At 38.1% G+C, this 20,107-nt stretch overlaps 1 protein-coding gene across 1 annotated transcript in view; it reads right to left on the bottom strand.

The window, feature by feature from the left end:
• The window catches only part of ptch1 (patched 1), a 73,819-nt gene extending 54,100 nt beyond the window's left edge, over positions 1-19,719 (bottom strand). Inside the window, exons 1-2 of the mRNA XM_052020157.1 lie at positions 19,188-19,719; positions 17,844-18,036 (exon numbers count right to left, since the gene is read on the bottom strand). Of these exons, the coding sequence (XP_051876117.1) occupies positions 17,844-18,036; positions 19,188-19,364 (370 nt within the window). The 5' untranslated portion in view covers positions 19,365-19,719. The remainder of the gene's footprint in view (positions 1-17,843; positions 18,037-19,187) is intronic.
• Positions 19,720-20,107: the final 388 nt, after the last annotated feature.

Here is a 20,107-nt window from a genome sequence, read left to right as displayed (position 1 = left end):
AAAAAACTGAGAAATGACGTTACCGATTGTTTGCATTTTGCAAAACAGGTGTGAAAGGATGAAAAGGATTAACTCTGTAGGGACAAATAATTTATTCATAGTGTTAATGACAGGCTAATTCATACCAAGGACCAGGTATGAAAAGATCTAGATTTTATTTTTATTTAAAATCCAGGTTAGTTAAGGTTTACAGAATTTTTTTGCAGAGCAAGTGACAGTAAATCAAGATTCATTGCACTGGTAAATTAGACAGAAAGTGAATATTTTAAATTCCAGGATAATAAATAGATTAATAATGTATAAACTAAGAAAAAAAGTTCCTGCCACTATCTCTCTCATGACCATTTATATGAGTTTTGGTTAAAGGTGAAATTGTGACAATATGCTCATGATTGGCGAGTCATGTCTCCGAAGTGTGGCCTGAAAAAAAACAGTGGAAGCATGCAAATGGTCAACTAATTTGTTAAATAAAGTAATGTAAAATGTTGTTTTCTGCACAACGAATCATTGTCATCCAAAAACAAAACAGCACAATTTTGGCATCAGAACGCTGCAAGTTATCCTCACAACAGGTAAGATAAACAAAATGAGTTAGAGATATTCAGCATTCACTATAATAAGCTATTTTCTTTACTTCAAATCTAAATTACTGTAGGGACCTGGAAAGTAATTTTGTGCACCACATGCCATTATTTCCCATCATGACAATTACTTCCTGGTTCTCATTAATCACTATATTGTGAAACTTGAACTGCATGTCTTTTTTACTACTCTCAACCTTAATTTTCCATTTCTGTAAAGAGTTAGGCTTTGCAGTAGTAATCAGCATTTTGCAAAAGGAGCCCAAAGTGATTCACTTACACAATTCATTAACAATCACCCACACAGAGCTTCCATTACTCCAGCAATGAGACAGTCTGCGCTAGTGCTTAGTATCAGTACTGCTGTAACATTTTCCAGCACCACCATCAGCCTAATCAAAGAAAAACTGAAAGCTGAAAGAGAGCCTGACATCCATATGGATAAAGTATTGCCTAATAAGATATGTTAAATCCTCAGCAGGGTCAGGACAAAAAAAACTTCAACTGCAGAAGCTAGCCTTTCATTCAATACCAAAGGTACTCTATTAGGAATTTTTGCTTGAGATGATATTTCCTTTTGGGATAAATGGAATTTAACACTAATTTGCATCAAAGACAAATCCTGACCAGGACAAGCAAGTCATTCTTCATCGTTTCTCAAAATGACCAACTGTTTACTATAAACAGTAGTTATTATTTCCCAAACAAGCTGCTGTCAAATTCCATTAGAGATCTGAAGAGGTTGGATAGTTGATCAATGTTATATGACATTGCCTTCACACTTGGAAAAAGGAAAATTCTGAATCCCACTATTTGAATACACTATACAATCACACAAGCAATTGACTCCACAGTCTTGGCCCCTCTGATTGCACTATGCAGTATTTTTGGTGCAATTAACCACAAAATGTACAGAGGTACCCAATAGCAATTTATGGTCTTCCAGTGCAAGATTTCAATAAATATCCTGTACTTTTGTTACTTTCAAATGAAAGTAAATCTTAAATCCAGCACAGACATTTTCATCAAGAGTTACAAATTCATAATTTTGGATGTTTTAAACTGGATTGTCTTGTCCATCTTATGACATCTAATTTTATATAGACCAAAACAATGAAAGGACGGGAGCAGAAACAAAATTTGGAGCAATGATAAAGTAAATATTAGTACAAGGTGGACAGGATGTGGTGCTTCGAAGCTGGAAGATAGTATCGATGGTCCATAATGTTTATGATATTTCTTTAAGTCAACCCAAGCCAAACAGTATTTAATTTAAACACTCTTCATTTCCCACTTAACATTGCACTTGACAGACCAGGAATTGGTGGTGGGGAATAAAGAGTGGCTTTTGCTGCTCAGGATTTTAATAGAGGAATTCTGAAGTGCAGACATGCTCGTTGGTAACATGGAAGTTTTAAAGTTGCTGTCAATGATTCTCTGCTCCTCAATACAATGTACTGTTTTGTAGTATTTACTAGTATAATATGCAAAAATCTGCCAAAACCTTCAAATTATATACTTCGCATTGTTTAAAAAACCCTGAAAATGTATACATTTGTGCAAGGGGCTTTTAAAGTGTACTAAGCAATAAAACCACTTGGGTCCTAAAGGAAAGCTGATTTTACATGTGAACTGTCATTCTCTCATTTTTCAAAAATCAAAGATTTTCTTAAATAATAATTTATTTTTAAACATAATCAGAAACTGCTCAAAGTACTTGGGTCAGGCAACATCTGCAGAGAACCGAAACAGTTTCTCTCTCCGCAGAGGCAGCCATACCTGCTGAATCTTGCCAACGTTTTCTGTTATTTCAGATTTCCAGCATCTGCAGTTTTTTTGCTTTTCAATTTTATTTTAATAGTTTTTGTTATTATAGTTATTTTATTTGTTCTCTACAAAACATTTTTGAAAGTTACTTAAAATTAATGGTACAGAAAAGCAGACCACATAGCGATATTTTCAGTGCTAGGTGTCTGAAAATCTATTCTTTTCCTGGAATGGTTCATGATCATAAACATTTCAGGGTCAAATTGTGCCACTCTGGTAATTCCACAGGGTACTTCCAGATGAGATTCAAGATTGCTGTGGGAAAACACCTCAAATACACAATCCCCCGTCACTTAGTGCCAAACCCACAATACCGATAACCACCCAACAACCTCACTGATTGGTACAGTCTCCAACACTGCCAACCCACCCAACAACCCCCACTCCCTTACAAAGTCCCCAACTCTCCAAATGGCACACTTCCCAACTTCACCTGGCCCCTATTCCAGCCCTGATCTCTCACCCCAACCCCCATCACCCCATATGGGGCACCTGAATAGTAGAAATCACAATCCCAGGATGATCTCAAATCAGATTTCTCACCCTTCCCCAAATGAAATTCAACAATTAAAGTAAATTGATGCAAGTGTTATCTTGCACAGCTATTTAAGTTACATTATGTGCATTTCAATGTATTTACACTTATTGAAGCCATATTGAACTTCATTGATTCTAATCACTGAAAAATATTTATTGGGTACTACTTCTTACGAATTTAATAGTTTGCCATTCCCTAGAATTGGACACATTTTTAATAGACCCAGATTATCTCACAACCACCAGGAGGCAATTCAGCCCAGTTAATCCATCAATCCCATTCCCCAATTTATTTCCTTGTAACCTATTCTCTCTCACATGGCTTGATTTCTCCTATCACTCATCTACGCCAAATGCAATTTACAATGTCCAACTAACCAAACTACACTTAACTTAGCCACAAGAGTCTGAGGCTCCACAATGCATTGGGCTGATTACCTTATGCTATTTAAAATGTGATAGAAGGTCACCAGTTTAAAAATCACTCTGTGGTTTGTGTAACGAAGCTTTCTCTCATGTTTTTATCTCCTTACAATATTGTTTATCAGCAGAGGATGATCAACTTTTTTCTTCTACACCTACCTTTCCTAATTCCACAGGTTTCAGCTTACTAAGTGTTTTTTTGCTGTTTAATGTTTTTTCAGACATGAACACAAAATCATTAAACTTCAGCTCAAATGTGCAGAATAATCAAAGTGTGTGAACATGGGCCTCTCTCTTAAAAACCAAATTTTTCAGCATATACTATGTTATATGTCAAAGAACAATTATAAATTAAGGCTGTAAGTGATAAGACCAGATTGATTTTCACACTACAAAATGATCATGGGCCCATAATAACATCTGAAATGAAACACCGCATCCTTACTTTGAAAACCAGTTGGCCCAAATATCTAACAAGGGCATCCTTTCAATTGCCTTTACTGCCCTATCTTCTTCTTGCCCTGTAACCCACCTCCTTTTCATTCTAGCCCATCCTCATCAAGCTCATCTTCCTTCTGGCTTCATGACAACATTACCAATATAGTCTTCATTATTCAACTTCCCTTACTTGCCCCAGCCCGGTCAGCCCAGTAAATGGTTCCTGTTCGTGGGCACTGTTCTACTCTATTTGAAAATCATAATTCCTTCCTCAAAAATTGCACTCTTGACCCCTCTCTTGTCACCAACTACAACCTTGCCTCTCCCACAAATCTGTTTAAAACCCTAGAATACAATTTGTACACCAGTGAATAGAACCATAATTCCCCAGCTCTTTGACATCTTGGAATCAATGACCTACAAAGCTTCCTTCATTGTCAAGCTCTCTAGAATTGCCGTTGCTCGTTTCCAGTCACATCTGTCCAACTGCAACCAGAACATCTTTTATCAATGGCTTCCCTTCCCACACCCATAATGTGTAATTTTGGAATTCCTTCCAGGACGAATCCTAGGCTCCTTCCTCATTCTCATCTATATGCAAACCAGAAAAATAGAAGCAGCTTCCACTTGTTATTGGCACCTATAACAAGGCAAGTTCATGCATCAGAACAAAATGAACACAATGTTGACAATGCATCAGTGGTACTCGCCCAAAACCAAAAGGTGAGGGACTAGAATCATTCATATTAATCAGCACTCCATTACAAAGAGGAATTTCAACTCTCTGATGTACTCTGTCATTTCACAAACTCCAAGGTCAAGAGTTAACTTACAGGTACTGCCTCAAGTGCAGTCATTTGTATTGAAAGATATTATGACATGAATTAATAATAAGTGTTCAGGAAACTCCTTAAATAAGCATTGCAGTAATAATTTACTTCAATAAATTGTAATGAAAGGATTGAGTCCTGGATTACATAAACATTCTAGTTCTGTTTTAAACTACAATATGGCTTTAGCCATTTCACTTATTGGCCAAATTAAAGCACTGTTGAAAATGCTATGGTTTAATGAAACAATTTAATACCATCTGCTGTTTTCACCATCTGTTGCTGTGAAGTTTTACTCAAAACTGTTTTGCATTGGTGCAGAACTTCAAAATTTCTTTTCATATTCACTCTCCGCCAATCCTGATCAGGTCAAGTCAACATTTCCTAATGTGTAAATCTCAATGATGCCACTGCCTGCATGGTGTCATTGCTTATGTCAACCGTGGTAGTGCCGTTAAAAGTCATTCAAGCAAACCTCCATGTTGTATTTCTGAATTAAGGTTGGAAATAACTTTTTCCCCTCAATATAATGCCATGCTTTTTTTTCCCTGTGGTAACCATGGAATTTGCAATTTAATACTTGAATATTCCACCTGCCATTCATGAGCTTACTTGGACAATTTCAGCAACACCAGGACAAGTTTTCTGCCACCCTCAGGCATAAAAGGTATCTAAAGTAGAACAACTTTTAAATGAATGAACTGAGTGCCCAATCTCACCTATACTGCGAGGCACAAAACTGAGTATCAACACAGGATAAGAATAAAATCAGAAAGTGAAGCCCTACTGATCTGTATTACTGGCTGGCCAACAGCAGCATTAATGGTGATAAAAACACCAACTTTACCTTCTTTATTACAGAGTGTTAAAATACCAATCCCCATTCCTAAAATGGCACGAGTGGGGGGGGGGGGGGGGGGGGGGGGGGGTGATGCGGTGGGGGAGAAGAGTATATGTTTAGTTAGAATCTCCTTTTCCACTCTAGTTCAACACCAACAACAGAAACTTCAAAATTAATCACATTCTCAATGTCGTTGATACAGGATATAGAACAGCACAGTACAGGCCCTTCAGCCCACAACGTTGTGCCGACATTTTATCCTGCTCTAAGATCTAACCCTTCCCTCCCACATAGCTCCCCATTTCTCTATCATTCATGTGTCTATCTAAGAGTCCCTTAAATGTCCCTAATGTATCTGCCCCCACAACCTCTGCCAGCAGTGCATTCCATGCACCCACTGCTCTGTGTAAAATAACTTATCCCTGACATCCCCCTTGTATCTTCTTCCAATCACCTTAAAATTATGTCCCCTTGTGTTAGCCATTGTCACCCTGGAAAAAAGACTCTGAGTGTCCACTCGATCTATGCCTCATCATCTTGTACACCTCTATCAAGTCACCTCTCATCCTCCTTTTCTCCAAAGAGAAAAGCCCCAGCTCACTCAACCTATCCTCATAAGGCATAATATAAATGCAGTCCAAGATCTTTGGACCTGCTCTACCAGCATAAGTTTAGCAAAACTAGCACTGATGATTCCATCTTCAAACCCTGCTCAAGTTTAAAGTTGGGGATTAGTTGATTTTTATTCTGATTGTGATGTCTTAAACACTATGATTTTATACTGCTGGAGGAGGGACAGTAAAATGGGACTGCAGGCAGGTCTGGCAACCCTCAAGAAAATAAAAATTGATCAGGTCTGGGATCAGATATCTGTTATATTACCAGATTTCTGATTGCGATGCTGGGCTGGGCAAGCCGGGACCCCTGGAAGGCCTCATTTTTGCCACTGAATAGACCTGCACACGGAATTCATCATTGTGCCCAATCTGTTCCTCAATGGAGAATCTAAAGTCAGAAGAATTTTAATGGATAGAACTGTCCCCCCAACACCACCACTCCAGTTCCCAGGCTACTCTGATACTTATGTTTGGGGCAAACAAAATCCTTGCTCCACCACATCCCATTTCAATTACCAACAAGTAAGAATCCAAGTGAAAACTGGGTCTTGGATGATGTTCCACTTCACTCATGCTTCTACAACTAACTTCCAACTCAGCAGTGCCATTTGAGGTCCATATTCCTTCAGTCAACATAATGTGAAATTGAAAAGAATTCATCTTTACCATCTACACAACATTAACATACCACTATGGGTGAAGCAGCACTATTCAAGAGCATTATTAAGAGTATGCACTTTGATATCAAAAATAAAGATAAATGTTTCAGCTTTCTTTCCTGAAGGAGACAAATCAGGTTGGTTACCATCCTATGGATGCTGGTACTTTCTGATACCATGCATAAACTAGTTCAATACTGACGCTTAGCTGAACTAATTCTGCCGTCAGTCAAAGTTCAGACACGCCCACTTTCCAGCAGGTGTTTCTGATCACAAGCAGGAAACTTGGTTTGATTTTATTTTCCACCTTAACTGCTGGCTTGGAGACCAACTGCAGAGTCTGCTTAACTGGATCACTTAACTCAGCAAAGATCAGAGATCAGACTTGAAAGCTTGGTCTACCCGACTGTGCACCCCACCACTCAGTGCATTTACTCACTGCAGCAACATAGAACTGAAGATGACAGTTTTGTAGAATTCAATTTTAAGAATTTGGTTGAATTATATATTATAGTAAACATTCACAATCGTAAAACTATGAAAAATTAACTTTTGCATTCCCTTTCAAAAATATATTTGATTTCTTTTGTTGACAACATTAAGCATCAAAAGAATTAGAATTGAAGTCAAAAGGAAGAAAAAAAAGATTTACTTCAAACATTTACACTTTTAGACACAATTAGTTTTGCAGAGTGTCTCAGGAAACACAGCCACTAGTTTAAGGCTGCAACTTCATGTCAATACACTCACTTCTGTTGCGTCACACTGACCCCATGCCTCTTTTGAAGCTGACATCACCAATCAGTTCTAAACAGGCCTCACCTCTCAGCAACAAAGTCTCTTTTCATTGGTTTTCCACTGTAGGCCACATGGGCAAACACAATGGCCGCCTCCAGCTTCACACAAGCTCCCCAGTCTGTATGGATCATTTTGGAGTGATTTATAACCAACACTTTTCCTTCTGCATCTGTGCAGGGAAACACACATCACTGGGGGCCACTTTCATGATTTTGTTGCGACTAGGATTAGTTGGATTAGGGACTGACTCATAAGGACCCCCTGCAGCTATGAGGAAGTTTCATCGCAGGATCAGTGTGATGCTAACTATTCTCCACCACCAACACCACAAGTCTGTCATAAAATATATACAAAAGTAAAAACTGCATGAACAATTTATAACAAATGATGGATTCCACTGAAATATCTGTTTATATTCTCTTAATGTTTGTTTCCTTGTCATGGAGCATGAAACTTGCACTCAGTTTTCCAATCAAATTAATAAAAATGTTCGAAGAAATATTTTAAAGAAGAAAAAAATGTTTTAAATGTTTACAAGCAGTTTCTTTCACACTTCATTCCAAATTAAAATAGTTGCTACTTTTCAAAAGTATTTCACAAACTTAAAGCCTTTTAGAAATTGAAATAGGTGCAACACTGCTTGGAAATTCTGATGAAAAATAGTCATCGATGAACAAATACAGGGATGCACTGAAGGTGGAAATTCACTGAAGAAAAGAGAAACTTTTGGAGCAATCATGATGTTTTCCAAAGTGTTATATGTTATACTTCTTTTGCTCTTCTCTCTCGTTCTTTTTCTCCTCTCTTCTGTTTAGTGCATTCACTATCAAAAGAAAGGGGGTAAGCAATGGAGGCTTTGACCTGCAGCTGTAACACAATACTTTCACACAGCCCTGTCGACCCCCTGACATAAATTTTACACCGCAGCTGGCATTTACACACTTAACATTTCCATATGTATAGCGTGGTCTGTGCTAATTATGCTAATCACCTGTCTAACTCTCCACAGCGAAAAATGGTTGTATTTAGCAGTCCACTGCTTACAAATACAGCTTACTGTGTGGCTGAAATGTACATTCAGACAACCCTGAATGGTAAGATTTTTCCACGTTGCTGGCTTCATTCAGACTGGAGAAAAATTTATTCAAGTCAACTGGTTTCGGCCTGCAACAAAAAAGTTACGAGAAAAAAGTGAGTGTGCTCCTGCCCTAACATTCTAAGTCTGCTTGCAAGCAAAATGATAAATCAATTGGTGTGGGAAACAAACGAAGAGATATATTTTGCAAGGCATGTGAAACTGTTGCCTTAAAAAAATAAAAACTACTAGGTCCACCCATTTCTTCCCAAGATCTCAAACATGAAAAACGTTTGTTTCTCTTACAGCAGGTATTGAAACAGAGGAAAAACTTGAGAGAAATCAACTCTTCTATTATAACAGAGAGAATAAATTAATTACCACTCAACAATAAAAGAATTTTAAACTTGTCAAAGATAATTTGCTATAACCATTTTTTTGAATTCTGAAGGAATAAAAACACTTATACCTTTAAAGAGAAAATGATACACATTTTGAGGTCCTTACATATTACTCACCTGCAGTGTTTGCTGATGAATAAATCAAATAAATAGCATGTACATGGATGTAACAGCATGACTGTTGCTTTTCAAATTTATTTTTTTACATCAAAGACTTTGAACAGTTTTAAACTGGATAATTCACTTTGAAGAAAACTTCTAGCAGAAATACATATTGTTACTAGAATTTGAAAATTTCTTACAGGTAATAAACTTTTTCAACAGTGAGACAATTACATTTGACCTAGATTCTACTTGATTTTAAATTCAGTTGCAGTTCTTTGGCAGTCCAGGGCCTTATAATAATTCAAATGTTCACTGTCAGTTTTGTTCCAAAACCTGGCTCTGCAGCCAAAACAGAAATAACACTACAACTACTGTGGTCATTTCACAGCAGAGAGGTTTTTTTTAAAAGGGTGGGGGGGGGGGGGTGGTGGCTGTGGGGGGTAGTGCGATGGAGGTTTAGACCACCCTGATTCCATGGCACAGTACTGTGTTTACATTGCAGTGCTTGATTGTGTAATACATATGGCATTTTTGGGCAGGATTCCTGAGCCTCGGGCCAAAAGTCTTTTAGTAATACTATTTTAAAAACTGTATACTAGCCATTTATTTTCTTTTTCCTTTTGGAAGACTTCTATTTGGAATATTTATCACTAAGCACGATAGCATCAACCACTTTGCCCTCTATTCCATCAAAAATGGGCTTAAAGTACTTTTTAATCTAATTTAATCATAAACACATAACACTGAAACATCTTAATCTACATATATAGCAGGCCAATCTGTTGCCAAAACACATTCTCAAAAATGTAACAACATGTAATTGACCAGTTCCTTTCAACCACCAATATCTCAGCACAAGGTCCAAATTTATCTGGACAAAGTTAATCCCAAAGCAGGACAATGAAAACAGAATGGAAATAAAGGCATAATCTATGTTTTTCAATTTGAGATCAGCTGTGGCCAAGATGTAGCGAGTATCCTGGTGGACATAGTCTATCAGCAGGTCACAGGGAGGTCAGCTTTGAAGGAGAAATCCAAATGAAATATAAACATGGCATCGTGGAAACCAGACAAATCTCCCATAGCTTTGTCCAGCCTGCACTAATCTAGGCATCAGCTGTGGAGCAAAATCTAAACAAATGGATCACTCAGTTCATACATCTGGAAGCTGTCTTATTTTAGTCTTCAAGCACAGAAATGTACAGTTTAAACAGTGGTCCAGCACACAAAAAATTTTTTTTAAAAAGCATGCTTGGATGCAAGCATCTTGTTGAATTAATATTAAAATTTACATACATTGTTCTGGGCTGTCCAATGCTGTACAGAGGGGGGCTTTGTATTTGTCAGACACAGTGCTTTTTATCAAGTGCATATTATGCAAAGTGAGATATTCAATCATAACACAATATTGAGGAATTTTCTTACGATTCCTCACACAATGTGCATTTCTGCCACACTTAAATGTTACTTCACTGACCCATTTTACATTAACACAAAATATAGAGTATGATAGTGTAATAGTTGTGTTACTGGACTAGCCCCTCGAGTTCTGGACCATTGATCCAGAAACATGCATTCAATCCCCACAAATGGCAGCTGGGAAATTTAAAATTGAGTAATTTAATAAATCTGCAATTAAAAGAAGTTTCAGTGACGATGATAATGAAACTACCAGATTGTTGTAAAAGCCACCATATGGTTCACTAATGTCCTTTGAGGACAAAAATCTTCCAATGTTATGCATTCCGGCTTTTACATAGCTGCAGATCCGCAAATGTGATTTGACTCATAACTGCATCGTCAGTTCAGGGGCAATTAGGGATGGACAATAAATGCCAGTATTTCCAGTAACATCCACATTTGGTGAATGAAAATAACCTTAGGAATGCAGCAGATGCTAATTCAAAACACAAGTATTTAAAATATCTAGATTATTGATTTACAGCAGTGAAAGCACTTTTTGATGAGTGAATTTTCCAGTATGTTACTAAACTGTAAGGTGCAAAATATTAAAATGTTATACCATAATCTAGCTGAAGACATTCCTGTTTACAAGTGTTAAAAAAAGATTAATGTTTCAACTTTGAACTCCAAACTAGAAACGACTATGATATATTACAGCTTCTTGATTAGTTTGACCAGTTAAGGCAGCTAAATCTATTTAAAAAAGCCTCAAGGCCGTGAACTAATAATCTGACCTCAATGTGCTAGTCAATACTAGTCAAATTATTTATTACAGCAGCTATAGAAAAAATTAACAACCTTTTAAAATGATAATAAATAACATTTTTTTAAATCAAAGGTTAGCATTTCATATGCTCAAGATTCCATTTTTGGAACTGCCCATTTATTAACAGTTTACTGAACTGTTGGCCATTATTTCAACCAACAATTCCCTGGGTCAAAAGAGCTTTCTTTGATCCAAGGGCATCTCTGAAGAACTGAAAGTATTAATGAATGTAACTTTGAAATTGCAAAGCTGTCAACTGTTCAAAATCCACTAGTATGAACTGTATACCATTGTGGAATAAAAAATGGGGGGGGGGGGGAATCAAGCACTAGTACAAACATTGGTAAATGGGACTAGCTTGAATGGGCTTCTTGGTTGGCATGGATCAGTTGGGCCGAAGGGTCTGTTTCCGTGCTGTATGACTCTATGACTATGACACTCTACAACTGTGTGTCCTCCAAATGTAGACTCCTACAAGAAGAACTTTTATATTGTCTTTCACAAAATGAAACTTTCCAGGTACTGTACAGGATTTAGGGATTCAGAAAACTTAAACAAGAGGAATAGATGTTTGGGAAAATGATTTGTACAGTGTTCAAATCTTGATTTCACATGCTGATGCTTTTATAGCTCAATGCTAAAAATTACTTTGCATCTCAATTAAAATGTAAAGCAACTATTTCTACCCTTCATATACTAGATGCAATGTCACATTTTAAATACTGGTTGTGACTTTTGGTGCCTTGCCTATATACTAGAATAAGTACTTAGGAGAAAAGTAACTGGAGAAAAGTTCTGGGATTTGGGGGTGAGAATTTTTTTTTGGTTCAGAACCTTAAAGAGTAACAATCTAATCACTAGCCATAAAAGCCATTGAAGTCAATGGAAAAGAATTTGTAGGAGTACAACCAGCAGCCAAGATACTCATGTGAAATTAGTATTCACATCCACAGGTGAATCTCATCCTCTTAGAGATGATGCTTCAATTGAGATTAAGATGAATGTGACCCAAATCATTAAAATGCTGAGGAGCATACAAAACATAGATAACAGCAGTTCTGATGAAGGGTCATTGAAATGTTAATTTTGTTCCTCTCTTCATAGAGTGCTGTTTCATCTGCTGAGCGCTTCCAACTCTTTCTGGTTTTATTTCAGATTTCCAGTATCTGCAGCTTTTTTTGATTTTCAATAGATATCAGCAGGGAGTTTGGCCAGCACTGAAAATGCAGTGCCAATTTGAAATAAACAAGCCTGAAACAAGACCAAAGAACGGAAGAATTCTACTCTGCCCCAGCCACAACACTCTTCAGGTCTACCAGGCATGCAAAAGCAACAGCTAGTGAATACATTTCTGAGTACACACCTGGAATTTGGAATAGAATTTGAGGTTACATGTTTACATACACATTGACATGATCAGCAGCACTAAGAATATAAAAATATATTTGCTCACATTCATATAGCTCTGGAGACCTGTTATATACTTGTCTCAGAAAACTGAATTCTCCAAAATTTGGTGTTGGAAATTGAATTGGGACATTCTACAGTCAGATGCCTGTAATTTGAACAATGGGTGCATGGATGATCATCAAAAATGTGAGGTTAAGAAAGTAACTTATTATGCATTCAGCTGCATTAAGTTTGCATACTGTCATGTCAGTGCTGCCCATATGACTAGTGTTAATGTTTATAGCATGCTAGGGCTTAGTTACATGTAACTACACTCCTAATTGATTGTATTCAATTTTGTTAATGCTGACTGCCATGCCACAAATTAGGATGTATGTCTAGGTTTATTTTGCACAATAAATAAAAGCCATGTACACTTTCAATGTTACTATACCTTTGGTTTTGAATCAATTATTTCTGGTAAATTCAGGTAGATTGTTCCACAAAACTGGGAAGCACAGTAAAGAGCAATATTAAAACAAAAAGAAAATCCTAACCATTAAATTCACTTCACGGTGACATGGTGTTGTGGATAGGAGGATCTTGGAACTGCTGGGAATATCAATAAAGAACAATTAGTAAGTTTCCTAAGAGGAACCTAACCATTAAATTTATAACATAGCAACATAATGTTGTGCAAGGGAAGATCCTGGACCTGGGAGACCTCATTTGTCAAATAGTTTGCTTACACTGAGATAGAGATGACATGCTGTAGGCAAGAGTATTATAGGAGAGTTTGGGGACTATGCATGCAAAACTCTTGATGGAGTGAAGTTGGAAATATTTGAAAAAACAATTTATTCTATAATAGTCTGTGAAAGACATGGCCTCAATGTGCCTCGGGGTCACTTTTCTCATTTTGTTCATAACCTGCTCCCAAATGTGTTGTAATTTAGACACGTAGTCACTGATTAATGTAACAATGTAATTTTAAACTTTTTTTTAACCAATGTAGAGCATTTTACTATTTTAGAATGATGATCAAATAGTACTTTTATTGCTGAAATGTTATGATTAGTACACAGTAGCAGAAAAAAAACAGCAATAACCAATACAGAAAACAACCAAATACAAGTTAACTGCAAGGTGCAAGGATCCTAATTTGAAATATTCTTTTAAGATCAGTTATATTTATTAATGACATCTAGTTCCAGAAGTAAACAAGTCTATACAATGCAGGATAAAGGATACAGTGTGTCTTAGTATGATATGGCACATGATTTGGTCAATGAGGTCCCCCTCCTAGAACATATTATTAAACAAATACAGAACAACTTTAAGTACATTTCTTCATTTTTCAGGAAGTGAGTATTGCTGGCATGGCCAGCCCTTTTATTACTTATCTTTAATTGCCCTTAAGAAAGTGATGGAGAGCCACCCCTTTTTGGGATTCTGCAGTCCTTCTGGTGAATGAACCCTCAGTGTTATTTGGTCAGGAGTTGTAGGGTTTCGACGTAGCAATGATGCATAAATAAAATACTCCCATGTCAGGATGCTGCACAACTTGGAGGGGAATCTGTAGTTGGTGGTGTTCCTACGTACCCATTACCCTTGTCCTTCTCAACGTTAAGAGTTTGCAGGTTGGGAAGTGCTGTCAGAGTAATCAAGATGAGTAACTGTAGTGCCCTTTGAAGGCAGCACACACTATAGCAATGGTCCAATGGTGGTAGATGAAATGCCCAGCAAGTGGTCCCAGATAGTGTCAAGCTCAAATCTTGTTGAGTGCTGCACTCATCCAAGTGGGGAGCACTGCACCCTGTTCTTAACTGTTTCCTTTTAAAGTGGTAAAGTCTTCATGTGTCAGGAATTACTCCCCCCCAGAATACCCAGTCTTTGATTTAACTGTTTGTATCATGGCCTTTTACAACAATTCCAATGCACTGGAAAGCAAGAGGCTGCAGAGAGCAGTGGAACAGCCCGGTCCATTGAAAAGGCAGCATCTATCATCAAGGATCCCTACCATATGGGTTATGCCCTCTTCTCGTTACAGCAGGTACAGAAGTCTTAAGTCCCAAACCACCAGGTTCAAGAATACTACTTCTCTATAACAAATCAGCTTCTTGAACTGACCTGCACAACCCTAATCCTACCTCAGCAACAGAACACCACAGACCACCTTCTGCAATATTATGGACTTGTCTCTGTTTTTTTGCACCAATGTGTCTTTTTTTCCCTCTCTTTACTGTCTTATATAATTTATGTATATTTTACACATAATTTTATGTTTTGTGTGTTGTCTGAACTCATGTACCTATGACGCTGCTACAAGCAAGTTTTTCATTGTACCTGTACCTCACCGTACTTGTGCACATGACAATAAACTTAACTTGATCTTGCAGCAATAGTATTTAAGTGACTGCTGTAGCTGAGTTTCTGGTCAATGGTGACTGCCAGGATGCTATTGGTGGGGACTCAGCAATGGTAATACCATTGAATATCCAGAGGTGGTGAAAGACTCTTTTTGCAGATAGTCATTGCTAGTTGTGTGGCATAAATATTTGTTCTTTTTATTAACAAGGGTGTTTGTGCTGAGGGTTTCAATTAGATAAGATGATCTAAACAAGTTTTTTTATATATAAAAAGGACAGCAGCAGTTTCAGGTACAATATAAACAGTGATATTTAATATACATTCTTTTTTTTATATCAATCGACATGTAAAAAGCTGAACAGAAGAAAAATCTTTTTTTTAAAAGCAAGCCTAAGAGTTCCTTCGATTCTAGTAACAAATGACATTAAAGTTTCCCATAGAGAGTAACTATGTAACAAGGTAGTAGAGAGTAACAAGGTAGAACAAAATTCTCTTCTTAGTGTTGACCATGCCACATTGCTCAAGGGTTCCAGTTAGTGAACTGAACTGGAAACTGTACACACACTGATGCAGCAAGTATTGGTGGAGATGCAATGGCTAAGAAAGAAGATTTATGAAGCCGAGAAAGTTGTTCCAAAAGGTCAATTATGATGATCACATTAAACTTCTTCTCAACAAATTTTATCCTTATCTGTGTGTAGGACTGTTCATAACTTCATATAAATTACACATTTATTCACTTCTATAAGACTCTCAAGTTTGTTGAGAGAAAATGGAAATTTTCCAGCATCCTAATGCATTTGGAGAGATTCACATTCCTTTAGAAACCAAAACCTTGTGAATGTTAAATACATTAAAAATTGTTTTCATCCATGCTTCTTCAAAAGGGCTGATACTGTACAAGTTTCTTGATATGCATATATAAATACATATGCATTACTATCATGAAATATGAGAATCTGGTAAACAACTATAACGATTGCTTTAAACATTTCTATAACAAATAGTTAAAACATAAATTGGCTAAAATGATTTTGCATTCTAACAACAAGTGTTTTGTTTTAAATGAAACCAGGAGATGATCTCATCAACAAGATATATTTACAGTATTTCATCAGCACCTGGTGATCTGTGGACCAAACTAAGACCAATCATAAGACAAATTAGTTTTACGCTGAAATGTTGCAAAGCTCTTTGATCAAAAATTGATAGACTGAAGCTTGTAAAATATCATTGTTGATATTTTTTCCCTGTCACTTCATACTCCAAATTTTGCAAACCAAGTTAGTTGGTCCCTTTACAGAACCCAACCTCCCACACCCTCCCATCACCTGCATAACTCCTCCCTCTGTTCAGTTCTTTGCTCTGTATTGCCTTCTGTTTATACATTTAACCACAGAAATATGCAACTGCTGCTCTTTTAGTTTATTTGTGCAGTGCCCATGTTCGTGACCAAAGAGTTACACACTCCACTGAGAACACACACAGCTACACAAGATTCCTGCTGCTGTCAGCCATTTGGGGAGGGGGAGGGAAGACAGAGGGACAAAGGCAATATGTGAAGCAAATGAGAAGGCAAAAACCATAAAAAAGCATAGCAAAAAAACTTTTGAGTTTAAATACGTGAAAATATAGGATAAAGTTTATTAGAATCAACTTTGCTTTTATATTAAAACGAATATAATTTAGTATGAGTAATCCTTTTGAGATAATAGTAAATATTTTAAAAACTCAAATAAAATTACTTCAATATATTACTCTACTCATCTTAAATAAAATCTTTTCCCCACATAACATATTCACAGGCTCCCCAATCTTTATTGAGCACTGCATGTCAAACATTTGACAGCATTTGGATAAACAATGTTTTCATTTCCCCCGCTAAACAATAAAAACTGTTCACTTGCAGTATTAAAAAGTTCAATAACTGTATTTCAGTTCGTAAACTACTCACGCATCAATTAACAATTCACCATTTTAGCCCCATTGTTTTTAATCACTATAATGTAGATCAAGGCTCACAAAATCTTTAATTGAACTTAACTTCCTCCCACAAAAATGCACTACTTATAGAAAACTCCCTTTTTTAATGCAATACTAACTGCAATTACATTAAACATACGTCACCTCCCGCTAGCTTACATTAATCTACTTTGCAAACATGCGTTCCAGTCTGTACGACTTCACTTTTTTCCTGAGACAAATGTTTTTTTGAAAGTTGAAAGCTGTCCAAAACAGGACCACACACACACACACACACACACACACTCTCTCTCTCTCTCTCTCTCGCTCACTCACTCACAGAGCGCTGCAGCGATCACACTCTGCTGCTGGGGGCACTCACAAAATGGCGGCTTTGACAAGCTCCACTTCTTAAAAAAAACTTTAATCCCCCCCCCAACCCCCTCCCCCAATTCCCCGCCAAACAAGGTGCCGCAAATCACTCTCCTCACCCCCCCCCCAAACCAACACCAGACTCCGTGAGCTTTACACAAACGTAGAAATTCATCATAAAGGATTACAGCAACTTCTTTGTAACTTTTGCTTGGCTCTTGGCCAAACAGACATACAATAAACAATCCCACTCCGGTATGATGTTTCTTCATCTCTTCCCCCCCCCCCCATTTTTTTGGTAGCGTTCATTCGCTGTTTTAAAGTTGGATTCGGTTTAATAAAACAAACTCTCCCGGGGGGGGGGGGGGGGGGGATAGAAAGGTCTTACCTTCCACCCAGAGCTCCTCGACATCGGTTTCTAGATTAGCAGCCCTTAATCCTACTGCGAACGCCCCAAATATTAACAGGCCCACAACGAAGAACTTTCCACAGTTCCTTTGAATGTAACAGCCCAGATTAAAAAACAGTTTCTGAAATTTAGCTCGAAGCCACAACGGTGCTTTCCTTCCAGTAGCCTTTCCCTAAAATAAAAGAAAAGACACTTGAGAATCTGAGGGAACTCATCGGACAATTGCATCCTTAAAGAGACAGCACTCCTTTCAATTGACGATTTCGAGTTGCAACAATAGTCTTTCTGTGAGAAAGTGAAGCTTTAAACCCATGCTTTTAATTAAACTAGCGCCATTAAACAATTTTCACTGCCCATTGGATTATATCATATTACGTATTGTGTTACTAAAGGTGACGGCAAGTCTCTACAGCGACTGTCACTTCATCTGTCTAAATTGCAATCCAACCTGCAGTGGTGACAGACTAGAGGGAGTGAAATACTGTTGCAAAAGGGATTGGTATTTCATGCTTTGCAATCCATTGGTATATTTTTTTTTAATGCAAATGAACTAAGAGGGCAGGAGAAATGCATGCAAATATTATTATATGAAGAAAAATAAAAGTTAAACCCCGAAAGGATCAACGTGTTAAATTTTCGTAATCAATATATTCAAGTAACGACCAGATTTATTGGGGCAACAACTAATGGGATACATAGTAGCAAAGAGTGCATCCACGTGGTTGCTCTGCTGTAACATCATAAGCTGGAGTAATTCATTTCCATAGCAGTATCAGGACGCTGTGATCTGAATTAGGAAGTGAAGCAGCCATCTGAGAGTTACGACAATATTTGCGAACGGAAGAGGGAGCCACATGGATTTCAGCTTATAACTCTACTCTGAACAGATACGATCGCTTAAAGAATGTTTCGCTTTTTGTTTACTTTAAAACTTAAAGCATGCAGCCAGGATTTTGCAGTTTTTAGTATCTTTTAAAGAGAAGCCGGATTCCTCATTGCTGTAAAGCATTTCCACGCAAAAACATGGCGAGTTAAAGAAACAAGAAATCCCACACACACATCCAAGTGAGTCGATGCTCCCTCCGTGCTACTTGGACTGCAGTAACTGTGGAAACACCGCCTGGGAGAGCTGAGCTTTGTTTACTCTCGCTTTAAACTTTCACTTCTACAGGCTGCTCAGTGATAACACCGGGAACATGCATCGATGCAGCGGCGAATAGCTCCCACTCTACCGCTCATGGATAAGAATGGGGAACACAAAAGGCCCCCAGTGCACGAAAAAAGAAGCAAAAATAGAGAGGGTTTTACAAACTGGAAATGCACCTTTGAGATCTGATCCAGCGCAAAGGCAGCATCGCAATAGCTCGGCCGTTCCAGATAATCTAAAACCGCTGTCGGATGCCGCAGGTTTCTCCTTATCCTCCTCCTGTTTTGCTGAACATGGTCCTCCTCCTCCTCCTCTGTCCTTCGGCGCTCCGTAATGTTAACAGCCGAGGCCATGTTGTTGATGGGACTTGGGCAGTATAATCACACACCGTCTTAGGTTCCACCAAACGGGCACTTTAATCCTCAACAAAGTAGACGCTGCCTGGCAAACTTCATACTCCTCGTAGCGATGGCGAGTCAAAGTTTGCGCCTTCCATTCCCACATTTCGCGATCTGGGGGATCCTGGCGTTCTTCTACATTCACGGGGCACAGTGCGCTTTAAAAGAGATCGGAGAGGGCAGCTTGGAAACGTTCACCTTCTTGCAGAGACTCGGGGATTTACCCGCACCGATCACTCGCTTGAACCATTCTGTGCAACAGGCCCTAGAGCTCGGTGAGCCTTGATTCAATAGGGAAAAAAAGCCTCTCTCTCCATTTAGGGGGGGGGGGGGGGGGGGGGGAAGGAAAGCAAAAACCCGCCTCCAGGGCCGTCAGATGGCTGGGAGAAGGCTTGTATTGCTTGGCTCTGATTGGCTGAGGAAGGCTGAAATTACTCAGCAAACACGACTATTATTAGCTGCTTAGCAACAGCTCACCAAAGTAGAGAGACCACCCAGGCTGTGAATGCATCCATCCCCACTTCAGGGGAGCCGCGGTTCGGCTGAAAGAAATCATAGCCCTTCACTCCCGTCACCGTGTCTCTCGCTCTTTTGCACGCACTTAGTAAAACAACTTTTATATTTTAAACAGACATACAATTTAGATATTTTTCATATAACAGCAGATCGGGGTTTCTGCAGATTACAGGGAGGCAGAT

Source organism: Pristis pectinata, chromosome 7, assembly GCF_009764475.1.
Source record: "Pristis pectinata isolate sPriPec2 chromosome 7, sPriPec2.1.pri, whole genome shotgun sequence".
In the NCBI taxonomy this organism is placed as follows: domain Eukaryota; kingdom Metazoa; phylum Chordata; class Chondrichthyes; order Rhinopristiformes; family Pristidae; genus Pristis; species Pristis pectinata.
The sequence above is the reverse complement of the archived record's forward strand: the minus strand, read 5'-3'. Positions and strand labels throughout refer to the sequence as shown.